The sequence below is a fragment of the Gracilinanus agilis genome, chromosome 2 (genome assembly GCF_016433145.1).
Source record: "Gracilinanus agilis isolate LMUSP501 chromosome 2, AgileGrace, whole genome shotgun sequence".
Lineage (NCBI taxonomy): Eukaryota > Metazoa > Chordata > Mammalia > Didelphimorphia > Didelphidae > Gracilinanus > Gracilinanus agilis.
The window spans coordinates 446,260,640-446,281,437 of record NC_058131.1 but is presented as its reverse complement, the minus strand read 5'-3'; the positions used below and the strand labels follow the sequence as shown (position 1 = coordinate 446,281,437).

At 36.1% G+C, this 20,798-nt stretch overlaps 1 protein-coding gene across 1 annotated transcript in view; it reads right to left on the bottom strand.

Annotated features, from left to right (window-relative positions):
- Positions 1-20,510, bottom strand: part of FAM177A1 (family with sequence similarity 177 member A1) — a 40,041-nt gene extending 19,531 nt beyond the window's left edge. The window contains exons 1-2 of the mRNA XM_044664760.1: positions 20,166-20,510; positions 11,419-11,598 (exon numbers count right to left, since the gene is read on the bottom strand). Of these exons, the coding sequence (XP_044520695.1) occupies positions 11,419-11,598; positions 20,166-20,510 (525 nt within the window). The remainder of the gene's footprint in view (positions 1-11,418; positions 11,599-20,165) is intronic.
- Positions 20,511-20,798: the final 288 nt, after the last annotated feature.

Here is a 20,798-nt window from a genome sequence, read left to right as displayed (position 1 = left end):
TATATATATATGAAAATGCCCATTTTATTTGGTCTCTGTTAAGCCAAGAATAAAAAAACAAGTTTAATATTAAAAATCAAGTAAACTAAGGTGAAATTATTATGAATGCACTCCATATCTTTTTTTCATTTTTATTCTTTTATAGTTTTGTACTAATGTTTTTCTTCTCCACAAATAATTGTTTGTCTTACTGTGTAGACAAATGATTCAGGAGTTTTTCCACATTTAAAAAAATTATGTCTCTATGTCAAAATACAATTTATAGTGTCTTCTAATTTTAACTTTGAAGTTTTTGTGTATGGGTCTGAATTACCTATTTGTCAGACAAAGATGCTTGTCCTCTTTCATTCCTCACTACTGAACAACTATATGCAGTGTTTCCAACATATTTTTCCTTGTATGTACACTTTATACTGAAGACATCAAAGATCAAAATACATATTGATTTAATTGCAGTTTTTCTAATGATGTCCTTGTCTTTTTTTAAAAAACATCTGTTGCTTCCCACTCAATAAAGATCTCCTTTGTAAAATAACTATAGTCAATCAAAACAAATTAATACTGGTTATGTTCAATAAACACATGACTCATTCCACACCTTGAGAAAACCATACCTCTTGGCAAGCAGCAGAGGGCATACTTCACAAAATATTACAATGATTAGAATTCTAACAAGCTCTTTGCAAAACTTTTCTACCTCTTCTACATCTGCAATAGACAAAAAGCATGTAAACTGCCATTATTTTCACAGTAGTTCTTTGAGAAATATTTGTAAGCAATTGTTTTGGGGAATGAGTCAGACTAGCCCCCTGGTAGTTTAGAAACATACTGGAAAAAATGAGACATTCTTTAGTAAATTAGTGACAGTTAACAAAAGGATAAGTACTTAATTATAGTAGAATATGCAACAAGAATAGGTATTAAGATTACTGAGTTGACTCAGCTGATCAAAACCCCCTTGCCTAAGTTGCCATTCATAATCAACCATGAAATAATCAGAGAAGGGGACTAGAATTTCTTTTAAGTCTCATTAACCAACCTAATTTAATAAATGGTCTCAATAACTTTTAGACTAAATTAAAGCTAGCCTAATTTGCAAGACAAGGGTTTGACTACTGCTCTTACCATAGGCAAGGCAAAATATAGAATGACTAAATGTCTCATGAAATGATGCTTTTAGTTGCCTCTTGGTATATGATACAACCAGTTCTTACATTTCTTTATCTGTTTTTCCAAAGAAAACCTGTAAACCCACATTCCTCTTAGCTAATCTAAAAAGACAGTCCATGTGGTTCTTAGTATTTTCTGTCATTTCTGCCATTATTACAGCAGTAGCAGAAGGCAGTCACATGAGACTGAGGGGTATTTCATATTTTTGGCTCATCTATCATCTCCTGAACTGTATGTCTGTGAAAAAAAAATGACTTTTTATTAGCTAGAAGTATTCAGATTAAAAAATAAATAAGAAAAAAAAAACACTCTCCCTAAATTAAAAGGTTCAGAACTTGTAACAAATTGTTTAACAGGAAACTTTCTAATGGCACTCATAATATGCTCATTTATTAACTAGTCAAGAAAGAAGGGATATTACTGTAGGTTGGAGGCATTGGTAACTTTTTACAAAGATCTTAAAAAGCCTTTTGGGACAAAAATTACACAGTAAATTAATTTAATTAAAATGCATCTTTATAATTTAGGATAGATAGTGCCTGGCAAATAGTATACATGTAATAAATGTTTTTTGAATGACTTACTGACAAAATATCACTCACTAAAAAGATAAGGAAATGCACCTTTCTCCTTTCAGAGGTTGTATGTATGGTTGTGGAACAAGGCAACTAAATTGTTATGTTGGTTAGTTTTGCTTTACTATTTTCCCCCCAGCTTTCTTTTTTTATACTTTGTTGCAAGGAATGATTTGTAGGAGAGAAGAGGTCTATATTTAGAAATTAATAAAAATGTCAATAAAATATTAAAAATAGGTAATATTCCACTTATTGAACAATATTATTTAAGTAATATTGTACCATAATTATATTTAAAATTTTTGTCTTTAAAATAACTCAGTGATGTTTAAAAAGTTGCCATATTCCTAAAATCCACATTCAAAACAGCACACTTCTAAAAATATTCAGTGTATGCATACAGTTTCAAATTTTAAAATTTAAAAGACAAATTTGGGATCTTTTAGCAAACATATTTCTAACTAATTGTTTTAAGGAAGGATTTTTTTAACATATAAAATAAGGTTCAAAAAATTGAGAAATAGTATGAACTTTTTATTGGTTAGTAAGCTTCATATCTGAAGCCTAGGGAAAAAATAGAATTCCACAAACTATTTAAAGCATGTGCTCAAAGGAAAACCCTATGTATTTTAACATTTTATAACAATCATTTAAAGAGTGCTAATTTTATATATATCAGTTCTTGTTCATCAGTTCATATAAAGTGCAGAAAAGAAGGGAAAGACAAAGTAAAGATGTTCATGGAATTTCCATTTTAAATGTTTTTATTTATAAATACTATAATTCACATTTATTTATATTTATATGCAACTGAAGGTTGGCAAAGCACGTTCTTGACAACAACCCTATAAAGTAGAATCCCTTGAGAGGTTTTTTCCCCATTCCTTTCAACAATCACAAAAACAAGAGAAATAGGAACAGCAAAGGCATGTTCTTCTGTTCTAGTAATCCATCAAAATATCAGCTGAGCTGAAAAAATCAAGGTGGTCTTCATTTGAGGAACATCACAAAAAGTCTCTCAAATAACCATTCTTAAATGATCTCACTCCAACAATTCATTACCCTCCTCCTGACCCTTAAGTAGTGACAAGAATGAGAATCCTTGACCTTTTGATTAAATCAAGATGTTGATTAATAATTATGGCAGTTTCATAAGGTTATATAGCAAACTGAGTGTAATGTATTTAGTTGCTTTCTTCATGGCTCCATATTAACTGTAATTTCTGTAGTAAGTTCCCCTTTTTTGTAACTCACTGAAAGCCAGCACTTTGCAATAAAGTGTGGCCCTACCCAGCCTATGTAGCCTAAGCTGAAGGGAGTGACTCATAGAGCAGCCTCCCAGTTCAAGGTTAAAAGGAAGTCCTCTGGCTGAAGGTTTGTGCCTGGTAACCTGGCGTTTGTAGAAGACCTATGCTATGAGAAGGAAGTCTTTTGGGGAATATGTGGCTTGCCTGTCTTCTGGAAGATGGAAGACTTACCATACAAGGCAGTTCCTCTTTACCACCTAGGCCCTAGGGCAGTGATTCCCAAAGTGGACGCTACCGCCCCCTGGTGGGTGCTGCAGCGATCCAGGGGAGCGGTGATGGCCACAGGTGCATTTATCTTTCCTATTAATTGCTATTAAAATTTAAAAAAAAAATTAATTTCCAGGCGACTAAGTAATATTTTTTCTGGAAAGGGGGCGGTAGGCCAAAAAAGTTTGGGAACCACTGCCCTAGGGCATGTAGGGGCTAGCTGGGAGTGTGTTGGGGGGTGCATCTTTCCAGAAAACAGGAAGCAGTATGATATATAACCAATGGAAATCCTTCATTCAGGTGTCTCAAATTGTAAGGAAAATCTGATGACTCATCTTTACTGAGGGACACCAGTCTCTTTCAATAAACCTGTCTTGGGTTGGAATTTTGCCTCTTTGTTTATTTACAGATTGGCTGCCATGGTATAGAAGGTTCCCCCAAACTCTTATTATCTGCAGCTTTCTGGTTATTGACTTGACTCTGTCAAAAAAGCAAATTAAATTAGCCTAATATGATCTATTCTTTAAAAACAAAACATTTTATTCATATCTTTACAAAGGCACAAATTTTTGTGGCAAATTTTAAGGCAAAAATATGCCATACAAAGGCAAAAAGACTCAACCACACAAAAACTAGCAATGTATGCAACATTCTATTTTAACGCTCACTATTTAAAAAAGGTTTCTTCATCTGTTACTCAGGACCAGAACTGGTCATTACAACTAATCTGAGTATTATTCTTCATCTTCTATGAATTACTTAACATATCACTCCTGCTAAATTAATTCTAGTGGCTCCCTATCACCTTTAGGATGATAGGCATCAAAAGTTCTTTAAAACCGGGGGCAGCTGGGTAGCTCAGTGGATTGAGAGCCAGGTCTAGAGATGGGAGGTCTTAGGTTCAAATCTGGCCTCAGACACTTCCCAGCTGTGTGACCCTGGGCAAGTCACTTGACCCCCATTGCCTATCCTTACCACTCTTCTGCCTTGGAACCAATGCACAGTATTGACTCTAAGACGGAAGGTAAGGGTTTAAATTAAAAAAAAAAAGTTCTTTAAAACCTTTCTTAACTTTTCAGATTTATTAATATAGTCCTCCCCTTTATGCACTATGCAAAGGCTATTCTCTGTGCCTAGAATGTTTTCCCTCCTGGCTTCTGTTTTCTGTCTTTCAAGATTTAACTTGAACACTGCCTTCACTGGGAAGACACCTTTCCTGGTTCCTTCAGCTGCTTGTGTCTTCCTCCTCAGTTACCTTAAAATAGATGTTTCATATATGTTTTGTAAATAAGTCTATATATGTGTATGGTTGTTTCCACTATTACAATGTAAGCTCCTTGAGGGCAGGAGTTATTTTGTTTGTTTTTTTAAACTCTAAACATGCAGCATAGTGTCGACTGGATTATAATCTTGCAAGGAGATGGATACTGAAGCAGGGCCAAGACTAGCATCCATGTTCAGTCATTAGGAAACTGAGGCAAAATCCAGGAAATGAATTAGAGATCCTACTTGAGTTGTTTGCTCCATTCTTCCCAAGGAGTCACTACTTAAAACAGTATTTTCTACCTTATGTTATAAGCCATTTTGTCTCCTGCATATTTTTCCCCTCAAGAACTCTAATTTCAAACTTTCTTGTGCTTTTTGTTTTTTTTTTACATTCATAACAGTCCTTGTGACCAAGTCAATTATTTTGAGGCTCTACTTGTACTTATGGAGTTCTCTTGGCCTTCTCTCTAAACCTGTTGTATTTCTTTACTGTACTTAAGAGTTCTCTTCCATTTCCTCACCCTTCCAACCTCAATTCCTATATTGGGACTTTGTACTATGTATTTTATTTTGGACTCTGCTCCTTCTACTCTTGGATTTTGGAGGTAGGCCCTCAGTATTCCTGCCTCTTCTGTAATATGGATGCCACTTCCTCTGCCCCAGACTTGCCACATTTCTGGAGCAGGTGCTGGTTCTTGCTTCTATTCTTCAGTACTGGTTTAGAACAGGAAACTGGTCTTAGAAATAGGAATGAGTCCAGGATTTAACCTCTACTAAAATTCCTGGTTTTTGCCTCTGTTTCCTGGTGGTTCAACACAGGGCTGGTTTCACTATTTGACTTTCTCACAGTCACTTACTGGGCTTATTCCTTACAGAGGTTCTGAGGAGAGGCTTCTGGCTTCCTGGAAGATTATGAGGAACTTCTGCCTCAGCCTCTTCTCCTCAGGCCTGAAGCTAGCCACTAGAGACCCCATAAATTTCAGACTTCAGAGATGATCTTTCTACCATTCCTTATCCCCTATCCTGATCCTGCCTCCAAGTTATGTAGATACTGTGTTGTATAAAGCTAGCTCTGCCTCTTGAATAGCTCTAAAATGTAAGAAATCCTAACTTTAAACCTTCTGGAAGGCTCTAAGGCAGTGTTGGTGAAACTTTTAGAGATCATGTGCCCAAACTGTACCTTCAAGCTGTCTGTGAGCCCCTTGCATTACCTCAAACAGCGAAGGGAGGAAGTGCTCACATTGGGCTCCTGGGTAGAGGGGCGGGGCATGTGAACATTGTTCTCAGGCGCAGTGGGGAGTGCCCTCTCCGGCATGCCGGGGAACACATACCATGCCTTCACCAACACTGCTCTAAGGCATACATGAAAGGCTGGGGGTGGAGCTATCTCTAACTTCATCTTGTTCTGAGTTCTCCCAGGCCAGCAATATATAGCCTGCTTCAGATTCCTTTAGCATATTCCCTCTAGTCATTTTCTTATTAAGTCCTGGTTTCATATGGTTTCACATACTGATCACTGTTTCATTTGGTTTCATTTTAAAACTTTCCTAGAGATGGAAAACTACTGTTCCATAAGAAATGATGAACAGGATGAGTTCAGAAAAACCTGGAAAGACTTATATGAACTGATGCAAAGTGAAGTGAGTCAAACCAGGAAAACAGTGTATACAGTAAGAAAAATATTGTATGATGATCAACTGTGAAGTACTAAACTATTACTAGCAAAACAAAGCTCCAAGATAATACAAGATAATACCAAGGGACTCATGATTTAAAAAATATGCTATCCACAACCAAAGAAGGAATTGTTGGAATCTGACTGCAGATCAAAGCATGCCATCCTTCACTTTATTTCCTTCATAAGTTTTATATTGTATATATATGATGTGTGTCTTCAGTCACAAAATGGGGAATATGGGAATATGTACTGCATGAAAGCACTAATATAACCTGTATTGGGCCATTTACCAGTTTGGGGAGGGAAGAGAATTAACAATTCAAAATATCTAAAAACAACTATCAAAATATCTAAAAACAACTATCAAAAATTGTTTCTATGTTTAATTGAAAAAAAACAAACAAAACTTTCCTGAAGAACTTATTAGGTGAGGCAAGTCTACAATCTTTTCCATTATCTTAAAGCCTACTCTGGAACAGTAAGGTAATGTAAGGGGAAAGGGGGTTTTTATTGGGTAAATATTAAAAGGTTAGGTTGCCAGGGAATTGAATAATTAACAATCCCCAAAATGATTTTAGTGATTTATTTACAAAATATAGGAGAAAGTGGAAGTAGGGAAATGAGAAGAGGGTAGAGTAAAAGATTGTATTCAAGTCTGTGCTTTACTCTGGCAGGGCTCCAGAGGCCCAGCCAGAGCCTAGTAGTCAATTTAACAAGGGGTTTAGCCACAAGGGCTTCTCCCAATCAAGGGAGCCTCCAGGAGACTAGTAGCTCCTGGGAGGTTAAAGGAGTCAGCCTTCTTCACTCACTACATGTAGTTCTAAGAGACAGATTTAAGAGCAGTCTCACCAAGGTCTCAGGGTCCCAGGTCCAGAGCTTCTCCATGTCCAAGCAAGAACCAAAAGCCCGAGCCCAGCTGACTGAGTTTTAAAGGGGCCTCTTTTGCATCACTTCCTGTGGCCTCCTCTTAGTTTACATGTCTAATCACAACAGACACTTTTCTTAGGACTGCCTAGGAGGCAGTCAGTAAATTCTGATTTGTTACTCTAGCACATGTGCGTTACAGACCACCCAAAATGGAGATGTTTTCACCTTTGGTGATTAAATCTAAGGATGGGCAGTGTAGATTTAATCTAATTATCACAGTAGCACAATGAATAGAAAGCCAGGCCTGGGTCAGGAAGACCTAGGTTTAAATCTGGCCTCAGACATTTCCTAGCTATATAACTCTGGGCAAGTCAATTAACTTCAACTGTCTAGCCCTCAAAGCTCTTCTGCCTGAAAATCAATACTTAGTACTGATTCTAAGGCAGAAGGTAAGGATTTTTAAAAAGCATACTCTAGGACAGTGATGGCGACCCTTTTAGAGATTGTGTGTCGTGTCCCCCAGACTGCGTGTCACACTCTGTCCCACTAGAGACTGAGTTCCGCACCCCTTCTCTCCCCCTTTACCTTCCACCCCACCCCAGATAGGAGAGGGAGAAAGGAAGGGGAGTGGTGCAAGTGTTCTGCTCTGGGGAGGGAGTGTTTCCACTGGGCTGTTGGGCATAGGAATGGGGAGGCTTGGTGGAGGGGAGGAAGGGAGCAGCACTGCTCGAGTCCTTCTGCCTTTCTAGTAACTAACTCTAGCAGGTGACAGCATTTGTGCCCACAGAGCATGCTCTGTGTGCCATCTTTGGCATGTCTGCCTTAAATTTGCCATCAAGGCTTTAGGAAGATTACTTTTGCTAACACTGTATAAAACTTGTTATTTTCCAATACAGAACTGTGTGTTGGATATTTTATAGTAGTGGTTTCTTTCAGATATAGGTTGGATTAATTGCAAAGAGGTCCCTTCCAAGTCAATAATCCTAAGATTTTATGAATATATTTTTTTTGATGCTTAACATCCTCACAAGCCCTAATAAAATGCCTTATATATTTGTTGAATTTTAATGCAGGAGAGCGATTCAGGGTAAATTTTCCTCTAGAACCGCTTTTCCTGACTACCTTTGTTGCTATCTTAGATGACATGATTGTGAGGTAATTCCCTAACCTGCAAAAAAAGGAGGAGTCTCAGGAAAGTGCAAATCTCTTGAGTCACCCTATCAAAATAAAACCAGCAGAAATACTAACCAGTTTAATACTAACCAGGCATCCTTCTCCATCCCTTTGGGCTTTCCCCTCCCCAACAAGAATCAGCTTCAGTTCTGAAATTCAAACTCCTCACCTTGTCTGCCCAATGCTTGGTCCTGGCTCAGTTCAGATAAGAATCTTATAAAAACCCACCCAAACTACTGATTCCGGTGCCATCTCTTCTACCAAATCCCTCAATGGACCTGACCTGTTTTCATTCTCCCTGACTATCCTTATTTTGAATATGTCCCCTTAATAAAACTGGCTTGCTTTAATTTTTCTACTTTGTTGTGTGCTCCATGTTACATTGCACTTTGGAAATCCTAACCTTACTGAACCTATATTAAGACAAACTGGTTTTCTTGTGTGTTGTAAACTAGTCCCTCAAAATGATTAATTTGAAATATAATGCTTATATGTACAAGTTCTAGTATATTTGCTTTGTTAATTATTTGATTTAAGTTACTTTATAAGTATATTTTAATTAGGTACAAAATGATCAAATTCAGCTTTGAGAAATAAACACATGAAAACTATATTCTTAAAAAAACTCTCTTATTCTCTAAAATCCGTATGACAATCATAATCATATATGTGATAAGCAAGAATAATGATATTCATACCCAACATAAGCACTCCTTTCCACAGGAAATTTCTCTTCTACTTGTTCTAGCTTTCTCCTTATCCTCTCATTTCTTAGCTTAGTTTTACCTATATCAAAATGCATTCTTAAGATACTATTTCTTTCCCTAAAGAATGCTATTTTTTGCCTCCCAATACTATATTGACTTGCTAAACCAGTAAAAAACAATGCTTAGGATATCCTTACAAAATATTCTTTGCCTTTGACACAATTTTCCTACCTCCTTCAAGACCCTGAGCCATTCATCATCCCCTCTCTCTCTTCCATCTTCGATTTCTCCTCCTCTACCTACAAATTGAAATAAATTAAATCCAACATTTAATAAGAGCCTACTATTTGCAAAACACTTTGATTGGGATTATACATAAAGACAAAGAAAAACAAAATATTTTTGCCCTTAACATAAAAACCTATTGGCGATGATGTAGTCAACTTTTCATATCCTTAAATAAATTTTTTTAATTACCTAATCTCTCAAGATTCTATAGAACTCTCTGCTCCCCTTCACAGCCAAACTTGTAGAAAAACTGACCTATACAAAAAGACTTCATTTCATTACCACCATATTCATTCCTTAACCCCTTACAAGTCATAGGCTTTTTGAGAGAAGAGACTGTCTTATTTAAACTTTTTATTTCCTTCACTGCCTAACATATACAGTAGACATTTGATAATTGTCTATTGTATTGTACTGTAATTGACTTCTTTCATACAACAAAACAGCCAAACACCCTTTAGGTTTTTAGCCAATTTTAATGGCTTTTATCCTTTTCTAATCTTGCTTGACTTCTCTAAAGACTTGTACTGCTAATCACACCCTCTCTAGTCTTGTGGTCTTTGCCTTATCTCTGATTCTCTCATGTCTTTATAACTAGTTTCTTTCTTCAAGTCTCTCAAATGTAGGCATTTCCTTAAAGATCTATTCTTGGTCTTTTTCTCTCTCTTCACAATTTCATATATCACCAAAGCTTCAAGTGATCATCTCAACACAAATGACTTCCACATCTATATCTCCATCCAAGACTTCTATAAAGCCTCATTTACAAACGCTTAATGATCATCTCTACCAAGATACCCAACTCAAACCTGACATGTCTATAATAAACTCATTTTTTCTTTAATTCCTGACCTACTACTAAGTACCTTATTTCTATTTAAAATCATTTTCCCATCTCTAAGGTCTTTTCTCTCAGACTCACATGGTAACATTCCTATTGGCTCTACTTATAAACAATGAATATATATTTATAAATATATTTCATAATTAGGCAGACCTAACTAGATGGAGCAGCAAGGTGCATTAAGAGGACATGAGGCAGACAAGTCAAACCAACACTACAACACATCTTTTAGACTCTCACCTGTCACCTAGCAACTGCTTCTGAGGGCACTTACGTAATCACAATTACTGAAGACTCAGAAAAGAAAGTTCTTGCCATCATCATTGATATTATTACATACCCTTTATTGTTACATATTCGCTATTATTATTAGATACAAAACTGCAGAGACAATAAGACTGTAAGATCTATTATCTCACTTCAGAAATATTTACAAACCAAATGATAGCATAGCATCCCCATTAGCAGCTGGTTTCACATTAACTTTTTTTTTTAATTGTTACCTTCTGTCTTAGAATGAATGCTATGCAGGGCAGAAGAATAGTGTGGGCTAGGCCAGTGATGGGCAAACTTTTTAAAGAGGGGGCCAAAGGAAAGGATATGCTCATCTGTCAGTCTGTTTCTAAGGCAACTCTTTTGAAGTTTCATTGTATTGTATCCTACTCACTATATTCGTCAGATTAGGAATAATGTCATGCTGCCAGATAGAACATTCAGGGGGCTGCATCTGGCCCACAGGCTGTAGTTTGCCCATCACTGGGCTAGGCAATGGAGGTTAAGTGACTTGCCCCACACAGCTGAGAAGTGTCTAAGGCCATATTTAAACCCAGGACTCCTCTCTATGCCTGGCTCCCAATCCACTGAGCCACTTAGCTGCCCCTGATTTCATATTAATTTAACCATTATTTGATTCTCCAGTAAGGCACTGGAAAAAGAACCTTTGATATTAATATTGCTACACACAAAGTCTCCACATGATAGGAAGCACATAAACTAACCTCTCAAACAGGTAAGATAACAATAATATCTGACTTTGTGCCTCACAACAATCTTAGGAACTAAATTAGAGAGATATTATCCCTATGTTTCAGATAAGGTAACCAAGACTCAGAGAGAGGTTGTATTATTTTGTATATATCTACGAAGTGTCAGAGCAGGCATCAAGTTTAGAACACTATTAATTGTGTCACATTGCATCTTAAAATGTATAGTAAGAATATTAATAATTTCATGAATATTTACAAAATAAATATAGACTAGTTTTTCTATAAAAGAGACTATTCTATGATATTTATCTGGTTAAGAAAAAGATAATAAAAAAGAATAACAAACTTACAGGATCAATAGCAGGTAAGAGGTCTCTTTTCTCTTGACCATCACTTTCATCTTCATCTGTGCTATATTCTTCCATGGTTTCACCACTGACAAAATGAATGACTCTTCTGGGAATTTTCTTTTTTTTCCCTAGGACACCCAGCTCTACATTTTCAAAGTTTCCATCACCACTTGTTTGTATCTGAAAGACATTACATTAAAAAAAAAATGATTTTATGTGAGTTTTTTTCCATTTTTGGAATGCACAAAAAATTTTGTCCCAAGAAATTGGACCTAGAAGGGGCCAAGTCCTCAATCTCTCTGGATGTCAGTTTCCTCACTTGTAAAATTAAGGATTGAATTAGATAACCTATGAGAAAAGACATCTTGAGCCCTATATCTATGATCCTATCATCATTTCACAGACTGAAACCTAGAAAGGTTTTGTGGTTTGCTCAAGGTAACAGAGTCGGTTAGTGCAAAAGCTAGCGTTAGAAAAGGAAATTAGGTCTCATGACTCTCAGGCTAGGCCCTAGGGCTTCTCCCATTCCTTTCTCTCAATAACAGGGAGGGGAAAAAAAAGAGGACAAGAGAAAAACAGAAACTAACTTTTAAAAAATGATGCTGTATTTTTTTGTGTATTCTTTAGATTTGTTAAGAGTAAACTGAATTTGAAAAATAAACTAGAAGGCATTAGAGGAGAAATATGAATTTGAGGTCCTATCCAATCAGCATTTATTGAATGTCTATTTTGCTAGGTGCTAGAGATCCAAAGGTAAGAAGAAAAATAACCCCAACCATCAAAGAACTTTCTACTGAGGGAATAGGAGTTAGAGAGGGGGAAAGAACTACAACATGTAAATAAATATATATGAGGTCATTTGAGGAGGAACACTGCTAGACCATTCTCAGGAGGAAAAGAAGAAAGGTAAGACTTTATAATGCTGTTGCATTATAAATGTTGGCATAGTTAGCAGTTGAGGCCATAAATGGGGCCAAGGTTCTCCTGCAGGTCAAAAGATTGGAATTCAAGTCATAGCTTGGTTAGATTTACTTACTGTGTGGTTCTTCATCTTTAAAATGAAGGCTTGGCCTTATACCTATAATCTATCACATTATATATGAATGTGGACAACAACAAAGATTCAATGGAAAATACTTTAAAAAAGAAAATATTTTTCTGAAAGTTATACATAAATCTAGTTTTTAAAAAATATTATATATCATAGATCTTAATAAGCTATAAAATTAATTATGTTAGGGGAGTCCAATAAAGGAAATCTTTTCAAATGTAGAGGAACTGAGGAGAATAAAGATTGAGAAAAGGCCACTAGGAATTTAGCAATTAAAAGACCACTGGTCTTTAGACAGCAGTGTCAGTTGGAATGTGTTAACTTTGGAGTCTCAGGAGTTGCCAAAGATCTGGTTTGTGCCAATTGAGGATGTTTTCTCTTTAGTTAATCTCATCAGAATAAGAGGCCTTTTTCAAGACAGAAATGGTTAAGGCTCATCCTGTTCTTGCCAGGCTGAAGAGCTATTTACACAACTCTTTCTTTAGAAGTTTCTTTTGATTTCAAAGATTATTTTTTGGGAAAGATTACATATCTTCAAAACCTACAATTAACCTCCTCCATAATTATTCCTTTTGATATCTCCTCAGAAATATCAACAAATTTGGCTTACTCAATGTATAGCAAATAATTTATTTGTACAGCAAAATAGCAACCTTAATTCAAAGAGGCTTATGATGGTGACAAAACAAAAATATGGTGAACAACAAATACAAAATTCAGAATATTCTTTTAAACAATGGCCAACATTAATCAATGGTACTGCAACAAATCTGGAAGGTATAAAATGCAGCTTGAACAAACCAGATCTTAACTTTCCAAAAGGACTAGGACAATATTAAAAGAAAATGGACAACAAATATAACTTTATAAACAGGGAAGACAAAAATAAACAGGCAATGCATATTAATGTCCATTTAGGTATCAGGTTTCGTGTTCTATTGTCTTAGAGTTAATTGTGTACCTCATGAAGTTGTCTCTTCTGAGAAACATTTTCCATGGAAATTCTGTGTTAAAGGGACTGTCCTAGACCAGTATCAACAAATTGTCTAGTGTCATCTGCTTACAATGGGATGATTCTGTGCGCCTTTTTTCTTTCTGTTTCTAGGGCAGATTTGCAGAGGAGTTGCCTCTTTTGTAGATTTCCTAGGTAACACTACTCAAAGTGCTAGTTTAGAAAACAGTATAATGAGGGCCTGACAAAACATTGGCCTTTCAGTGCAATTTTTTCCAATGCAAATTTTATGGAGTTAATCTTGTAAAAAATCAGGGCCAAAGGAAGACTATCAAACCAGTGTACATGAAATCCATGTGAAAGTTTTGAGTTTCAATATTCACAAGTCATTTTTTCTTTCCACCTTGCCCGAGCCCTGAAGAAGATATTGATAATACTGCTAGTAGATTAGAAGAATTTTTTTTCTATTTAAAATTTTTTTAACACTCACATTTTTACATTTTGAGTTCAAAATTCTCTCATTTCCTCCAGCACCCATTGAGAAGGCAAGCAATATAGTAATTATTCATGTGAGAAAAAGTAGGATTCTGTCTTTACTAAGAGTTCATTAGTTCTCTCCTGGAGGGGAATAGCATTTTTCATCCTAAGTCCTTCAGAATTGTCTTGGATAATCACTGAATTGATTACAGTAAAGTCTTTCACAGTTGATCATCTTTACAATATTACTATTACTGTGTAAAATGTTCTCTTGGTTCTGCTCATTTCACTTTGTATGAGTTCATATAATCTTAACAGGTTTTTCTGAAACCATCCTGCTTGTCATTTCTTATAGCACAAGAGTATTTCATTAAAATCACATAGAACTTGTTCCAAATTGATGGTTGTCTCCTCAATTTCCAATTTTTTGCCACCACAAAAAAAATGCTATAAATATTTTTGTACATATAGGTCCTTTTCTTTTTATTCTGATCTCTTCAGGATATAAACCTACTTGCAGTCTTGCTGGGTTAAAGATAACAGGTATTATAGCCCTTCAGGCATTGTTCCAAATTGTTCTCCAGAATGGTTGGGCTGGTTCACAATTTTGCCAAAAATGCATTAGTGTCCCAAATTTTTGATTTTCCCCTCAAGCATTTTTCATTTTCCTTTTCTTTCAGGTGTGAGTTGGTATCTCTGAACCATTTTAATTTGCATGTCTTTAATAACTAGCAATTTGGAGCATTCTATGATTATTAATAGCTTTGATTTCTTCTGAAAATTATTCACATTTTCCTTTACTGTCATAATGGCCACTCTGCTAGGTATAAGGTGGTACCTCAGAGTTGTTTTGATTTGCATTTCTTCTAATCAGGAGGGATTTTAAACGTTTTTTCATTTTGTCTTCTTCATCTGAAAACTGTCTATTCATATCCCTTGATCATTTGTCAATTGGAAAATGGCTTGGTTTCTTACAAATTTGACTTAGTTCTTTGTATATTTGAGAAATTAGACCTTTGTCAGAGATTTTTTAATTATAAAATTCCCCCCCTCCAGTTCATTGCTTGCCTTTTAATTTTGGTTGCATTGGTTTTATTTGTACAAAAACTTTTAATTTAATGAATCCAAAATTATTCACTTTACATCTTGTAATGTTCTCTATCTCTTGCTTGGTCTTAAATTCTTCCCTTCTCCATAAATCTGGCAGGCATAATATTCCATGTTCACCTAATTTACTTATGATTTACTTACTTTATGTTTAAGTCATATACTCATTTTGAACTTATTTTGGTATAGGATGTGAGATATTGAACTAAACTTAATTTTCGCCATACTGTTTTCCAACTTTACCAGCAGTTTTTGTCAAATAGTGAGTTCTTATCCCAAAAGCTGGGATCTTTGGGTTCATCTGAAAGGAACTTTTCAAAGAAACCACAAGATGCATTTGTGTGAAACTTCATTTTCTAAGGCCTAGTATACTTGTGTAAGCCTGAAGTGTAAGATTCTATCAGTGATAAAAACTCAATCAATTCAGAAGTATTTAGTAAATAATTAATATGTATCCATACTAAACTAGATGCTGGGGATTAAAATGTAATCAATGAAATAATTCCCTACTCATAAGAATAAGTAAGCACAGAAAATATATTAATTTCACATAAAGGGCTATACATTTAAACTTTTGGATTTTTTTTCTGAACTAAAGAAAGAGCTTCACAGAATAATTTTCATTTCTGTGATCTTAAAAAACATTTGGCTTAATATAGATTTCTGGAAGGAAATTTCAGGTGTGAATAATATATTCTGACCAAGAAAGTCAAATCCTAGTCTAAAGACAGGGAAGAAGAATAAAGTTAAAACTCTAACCCCTGTAAATAACATGCAATTTTAATGAACATTTTAATGGCTTCATGTTTAAGTAAATCCACTTTTTTTATTCCTTAAGGTCCTAATTTTTAATGTTGAAATTTAAATTGCTACAAGATAATGCTAGAATTGTTACTCAAGACTTTCTGGTCCTACAAGTTTTTCCTAAAACTATGATATATAATGGTACAAACTGGGCATGTTGGCTTGGTTAGAGCCTCAGATCTAATTTTATTTTCTATCTTGTTTTCAGACTCTCTTAAGCATATTGGCATTCAGAATTCACTTTAAAAGTTATCAGTTATCTTGGACTCAGTATCATTTTTTAAAAATTTAAACCCTTACCTTCCTATACTGGGTATTGGTTCTAAGGCAGAAGAGTGGCAAGAGCCAGGTAATGGGGGTTAAGTGACTTGCCCAGGGCCACACAGCTAGGAAATGTCTGAGGCTATATTTGAACCCAGGATCTCCCGTCTCTGGGCCTGACTCTCAATCCACTAAGCCACCCAGATGCCCACAACTCAGTATCATTTTCAGTGAAGCTGGATTATAAGACATACACCTTTGATTGGAATAAGAGATTTGCTTCAGAAGAAGCTACTTTACTCTATTTTTAAAATATATTTTGTCTTTTATTTTAAAACCACTGTCATTTCTAGATATAGTTTCCAACCCTACAATGGAACTTTCTCTCTTAACAATGAGAAATAGCTAAACAAAAATAACTAATAGAGTGACAGCATTACCAAACTTGCACATAAGAGATGTTGGCACAGTAAAAGGAAATAAACACCGACTCTGTAGTCAAATCAAAGGGGATCAAATCCTGCCTCTGACTGTATGCAACACACTTAATTGTTCAATTTCCTCATCTACAAAATGGAGTGGAGTTGGACTAGATCACCTCTATGGTCTCCTCTAGCTCTATGATCCTATGAATAATACAGTTCGCTTAAATTTTAGATTTGTCTCATGCTATTCTCATGGAATAAATATAGGCAGAGGATAATAAAGGAGAAAAATTCTTAACTAAACTGAATAGACATCAGAGTAGTCATTAATGGTTTGATTTGTATATATCCTCATTAAATTTATTCTGTATATACTTATCTCCTCTTAGAATGTAAGCTCCTTGCCAGTAGAAATTATTTTACTCACTGTATTTTTATCACCAGCACCAGAGTAGATTCTTTAAAAACTCTTGTTGACTCACATCAAGTTAATAGGTTTCCAGTGGAATGTCACAGAGACCTGTGTTTGGCTCTATGTTATTCAACACTTTTATCAATGACTTATCAGTGTTTAACAGCATTTTAATCAATATCCAAAGAAATACATGACATTTATTTGACTTGCAGATGACACAGAGCTGAGAGGAAAAAACACACTAAAATGCAGAGTCTGGATCCTAAAAATTCTTAACACAAAACAAATAAAATGAAATTCAAATAAATATGTCATACTTGGGATTAAAAAAACTGACCTCAAAAATACAAGATGGAAGAGGCATGGTTAGACAGTTTTTCTTTAAAAAAAAAAAAATTTCTAGAGGTTAACTGACTGCCAAAAATGTTAATATAAACAAGCTGACTGTGACTTTAGGTAAGAGATGCACAGCTTTCAAGTTACAGGTTCCACTATATAGATCTCTCATCATATTACTTCTGGAGTGCTATGTTCAGTTCTGGATAATTTAGTTTAGGCAGGACACCAATAAGGCAGAAATGATGAAGGGCAGTCAAGTATATTAAGATCAACTGGAGGAACTAGGAATGTTTAGCCTGGAAAAAAAGAAGATTCTTTTAATGGAAGAGGTGATAACTGCCTTCAATTATTTGAAGGGCTGTCAGGTAGAAGAGTGATTTTGGCCATAGAGAGAAGAATCAGAAACATTGGGTGAAAACAGCAACAATGAAAATTTTATTTTGCTTTCAGGAAGAACTACCTAACCAAAAGAATTAGTTGCCTTGGAATTCAGTGGGATTCCCCTAAATGAAGGTCTTCAAATCAATATGGTCATTTCTAAGGTATGTTTCAATGGACATTTTCTTATATTGTGGGTTGGATTAGATGGCTATTTGGGTCTCTTCTAACTCTAAAATTCCATGATTCTGGGAAACAGGTATTATGTTTACAGCAATGAAAAAATAAGGCACAACCAAGTCCTAATATTTTTTTAGGATACATTTGCAAAGTCTATCACTTAAAAAATAAAAAGCAATTTTGGAATATTTGTCACCCAAAAGATAATAGCTGCTACATTACAGCAGAGCTACATTATATTTCTAAGACTCATACTCTCACATATACCCTATGTATTTATGAACAATAAATGGCTTTTTTTTTTAAGCAATAAGAGAAAATTGGAATTCAATTACTGGGGCAGTTAGGTGGCTCAGTGAATAAAGAGTCAGGTATGGAGATGGATGATCCTGGGTTCAAATCCCTTACTGCTCTTATGCCTTGGAACCAATACTTAGTATTGACTTTAAGACAGAAGATTAAAAAAAAAAAAAGTCAATTACTAATAAACTGCAACAAAGTACCAAACTGAAAGCGAATTAGGTGACAAGCAGAGAAAGAAGAGATTATAAATTCTTCTGAAATGAATCTTATATCAGGCCTTGACAAAAAGTGACAATTGTGCCAATGTTGAAAATATAATTAAGTATACAGCAACAATGACTACAAAGAAGGAGCTAGAGATTTATTTTAAAAAGGTTCTCTTTTTTTAGCTAGCACCAAAGTAAACAATTCTTCAATAGCCAGCAGGCTAGGATGAATTTAAGAAAAACTTTGACATGAGGAAAAACTTCTAAACAATAATAGTTCAAATTTAGTAGTCCAAAAAGCCTTAGAAAATGATGGATTGGGAAAGATCTTCATTGTAGGTCTTTAAACAAAGGCTTGATTAACCTTTCTTTCTCAATTGAACTGGATTAGATGGTAGCTGATGACAACTCCAAATTTAAAAATTTTGTGATTCTGATTAACCTAACATATCTTCCCCACAATAAATTTATACAAAACCTGCAACAACTATCCTAAAAAACAAAACATAACCTATGAAACTGAAAAATTTATAAATTAAAAACATTAATGATAATTCCTATTTTAGAAATGATTCCTTTATAAAAATATGAACAAAGATGTGTTCTGTAAAATATTTTGCACATCATTTAAAAGAACTGAACTCGTTTAAGAAAAAAAAATCTCAATTGAACCTTTCCGGAATTTCATATAGTGCAAAGCAATGTAATATATGTATCTTTATTCTACTAAGGTGGGGAATCACAACAGAGAGGGACTCCCAATTCCAAAAGGAGAAAATGAGGAGGCTCAATTCAATAACTCCTATTTAATAAACGATTCCTCCCTTTATGAAAATATGCACAGATAACATATTCTTTTAAAAACTTTTAAAAAATAACTGCTCAAAATGCACTGCAAAACGAAGTGGCCCCCTAAAAGTTATCAGTGATATGGCTTGAATCCTTTTACTGGATGTTAGTAGGCCGAAGAACCCTTACAAAATCAACTAGCCCAATTTGCTGAGCCTATCCCCTAAGGGAAAAAACCTCAAAAACCCTCCACAGAAATAGAACGGTTACCTGCACCAGATCTCCTCGCAGTCCCTCAATCCACAAAGAGCACAGCCCATCTCCGTTTTAGTGGATTAGTCTTAATTGGTTGCTTGGGAGTAAAAAAAGCCAAACAGCCAGCAAGGTCAGAGGTTACTGGAAGTCAGGTAGGTCTGAAGGCAAGCCCAGCGCTCAATCCAGAGACACACTACTGTGTCCAGTCATTTATGTTTTTTTGGCTATGACTCATAATTAACTACAATTCACAAGGAATTTGCCGTTTTAAAAAACAAAAACAAGTACATTGAGTAAAGGCAGGCACTAATGCTCCGAACCCATCTTTCGTCTGTTTTTCGGGGAATGTGGATAATCTACAGTTCTCACAGAAAATGATTAGGAGGTTTCTTTAACGGGGGTGGGAGGTGAGGGGGGTGTAGTTTGAGGTTTTTAATGAGGGGGGTGTAGTTTGAGGTTTAATGCGAAGCGATTCTTAAATCCTAGTACAATTCTCAACTACTATTCCACTTAAAGTCATTTCCCCGGTGGCTTTGCTGGGTAAAAGAGTTCCCAGGGGAAGGAAGGAGAGGCGGAACCCCGGAGCAGAGCGCTCAGACAACACCCTGCCACGGGCACCAGCCCCCACTCTTTCCCCCGAATACAGTCAAAGCAGCCAGGCCTGGGAAGCACTGGCGAGTCCAGGCGGTGGGCTGGCAGTGGCGATCAGCCTCCCCTCCGTAGCAGAGTAGGACTCCTGGAGGTGGGACTGGACAGGTTGCGAGATCGGGGTCCACCGCCAAGCTGGGAACCAAGCCCCACCTACCTGTCCGGTCGGCTCCCCGAGTCGCGCTGCGGCGGCCGTCGCTCCCAGGGCGGATTCTCCCCTAGAAGGATCCCTATCCATCGCATCGGAGCCCCTGGCGTTGGTGAAATAGACAGTAATGGCCGATAAATCCGCATCCATCCTCCGCCTCCCGGAGCCTTCAGTGCCTGGGCCACTGTAGCACCTAACAGCAGCAGCCCGGAGCAAAGGCCCCTCGTGCCTCTGTGGGCGTGGCCAAAGGTGTGGGCGCAAGCGTGTGAGAGGGAGTACTGAAGCCGCCTTTCCCAGTGTCTCCTGAGGCTCCGCCTCTTCCGAGGTGCTTTGTGGGGCTCTGCTTCTCTTCATGGGACCATCTTATTAATACTAATTTGTACTTTTAAAAATGCTGTTGTCTGTGTCTAATATGAATGCTGTCGATATTTTGCCCTAACATTTCGTGGGTCTGTTTGGTGGAGCAAATAGAAAATGAACCTTTGCCATAAATCCTCTCTGGGCCCGTTTTCTCACAGGGGAGTCACCAGTAGTCACATTTCTCGCCAAATTTCTATTAAGTGTATGGCATTAATTTTTATTATTAAAAATTTTAAAGATCAGTTTACTATTTGCATTAGCTCCGCCAAAACAGTTTATAGC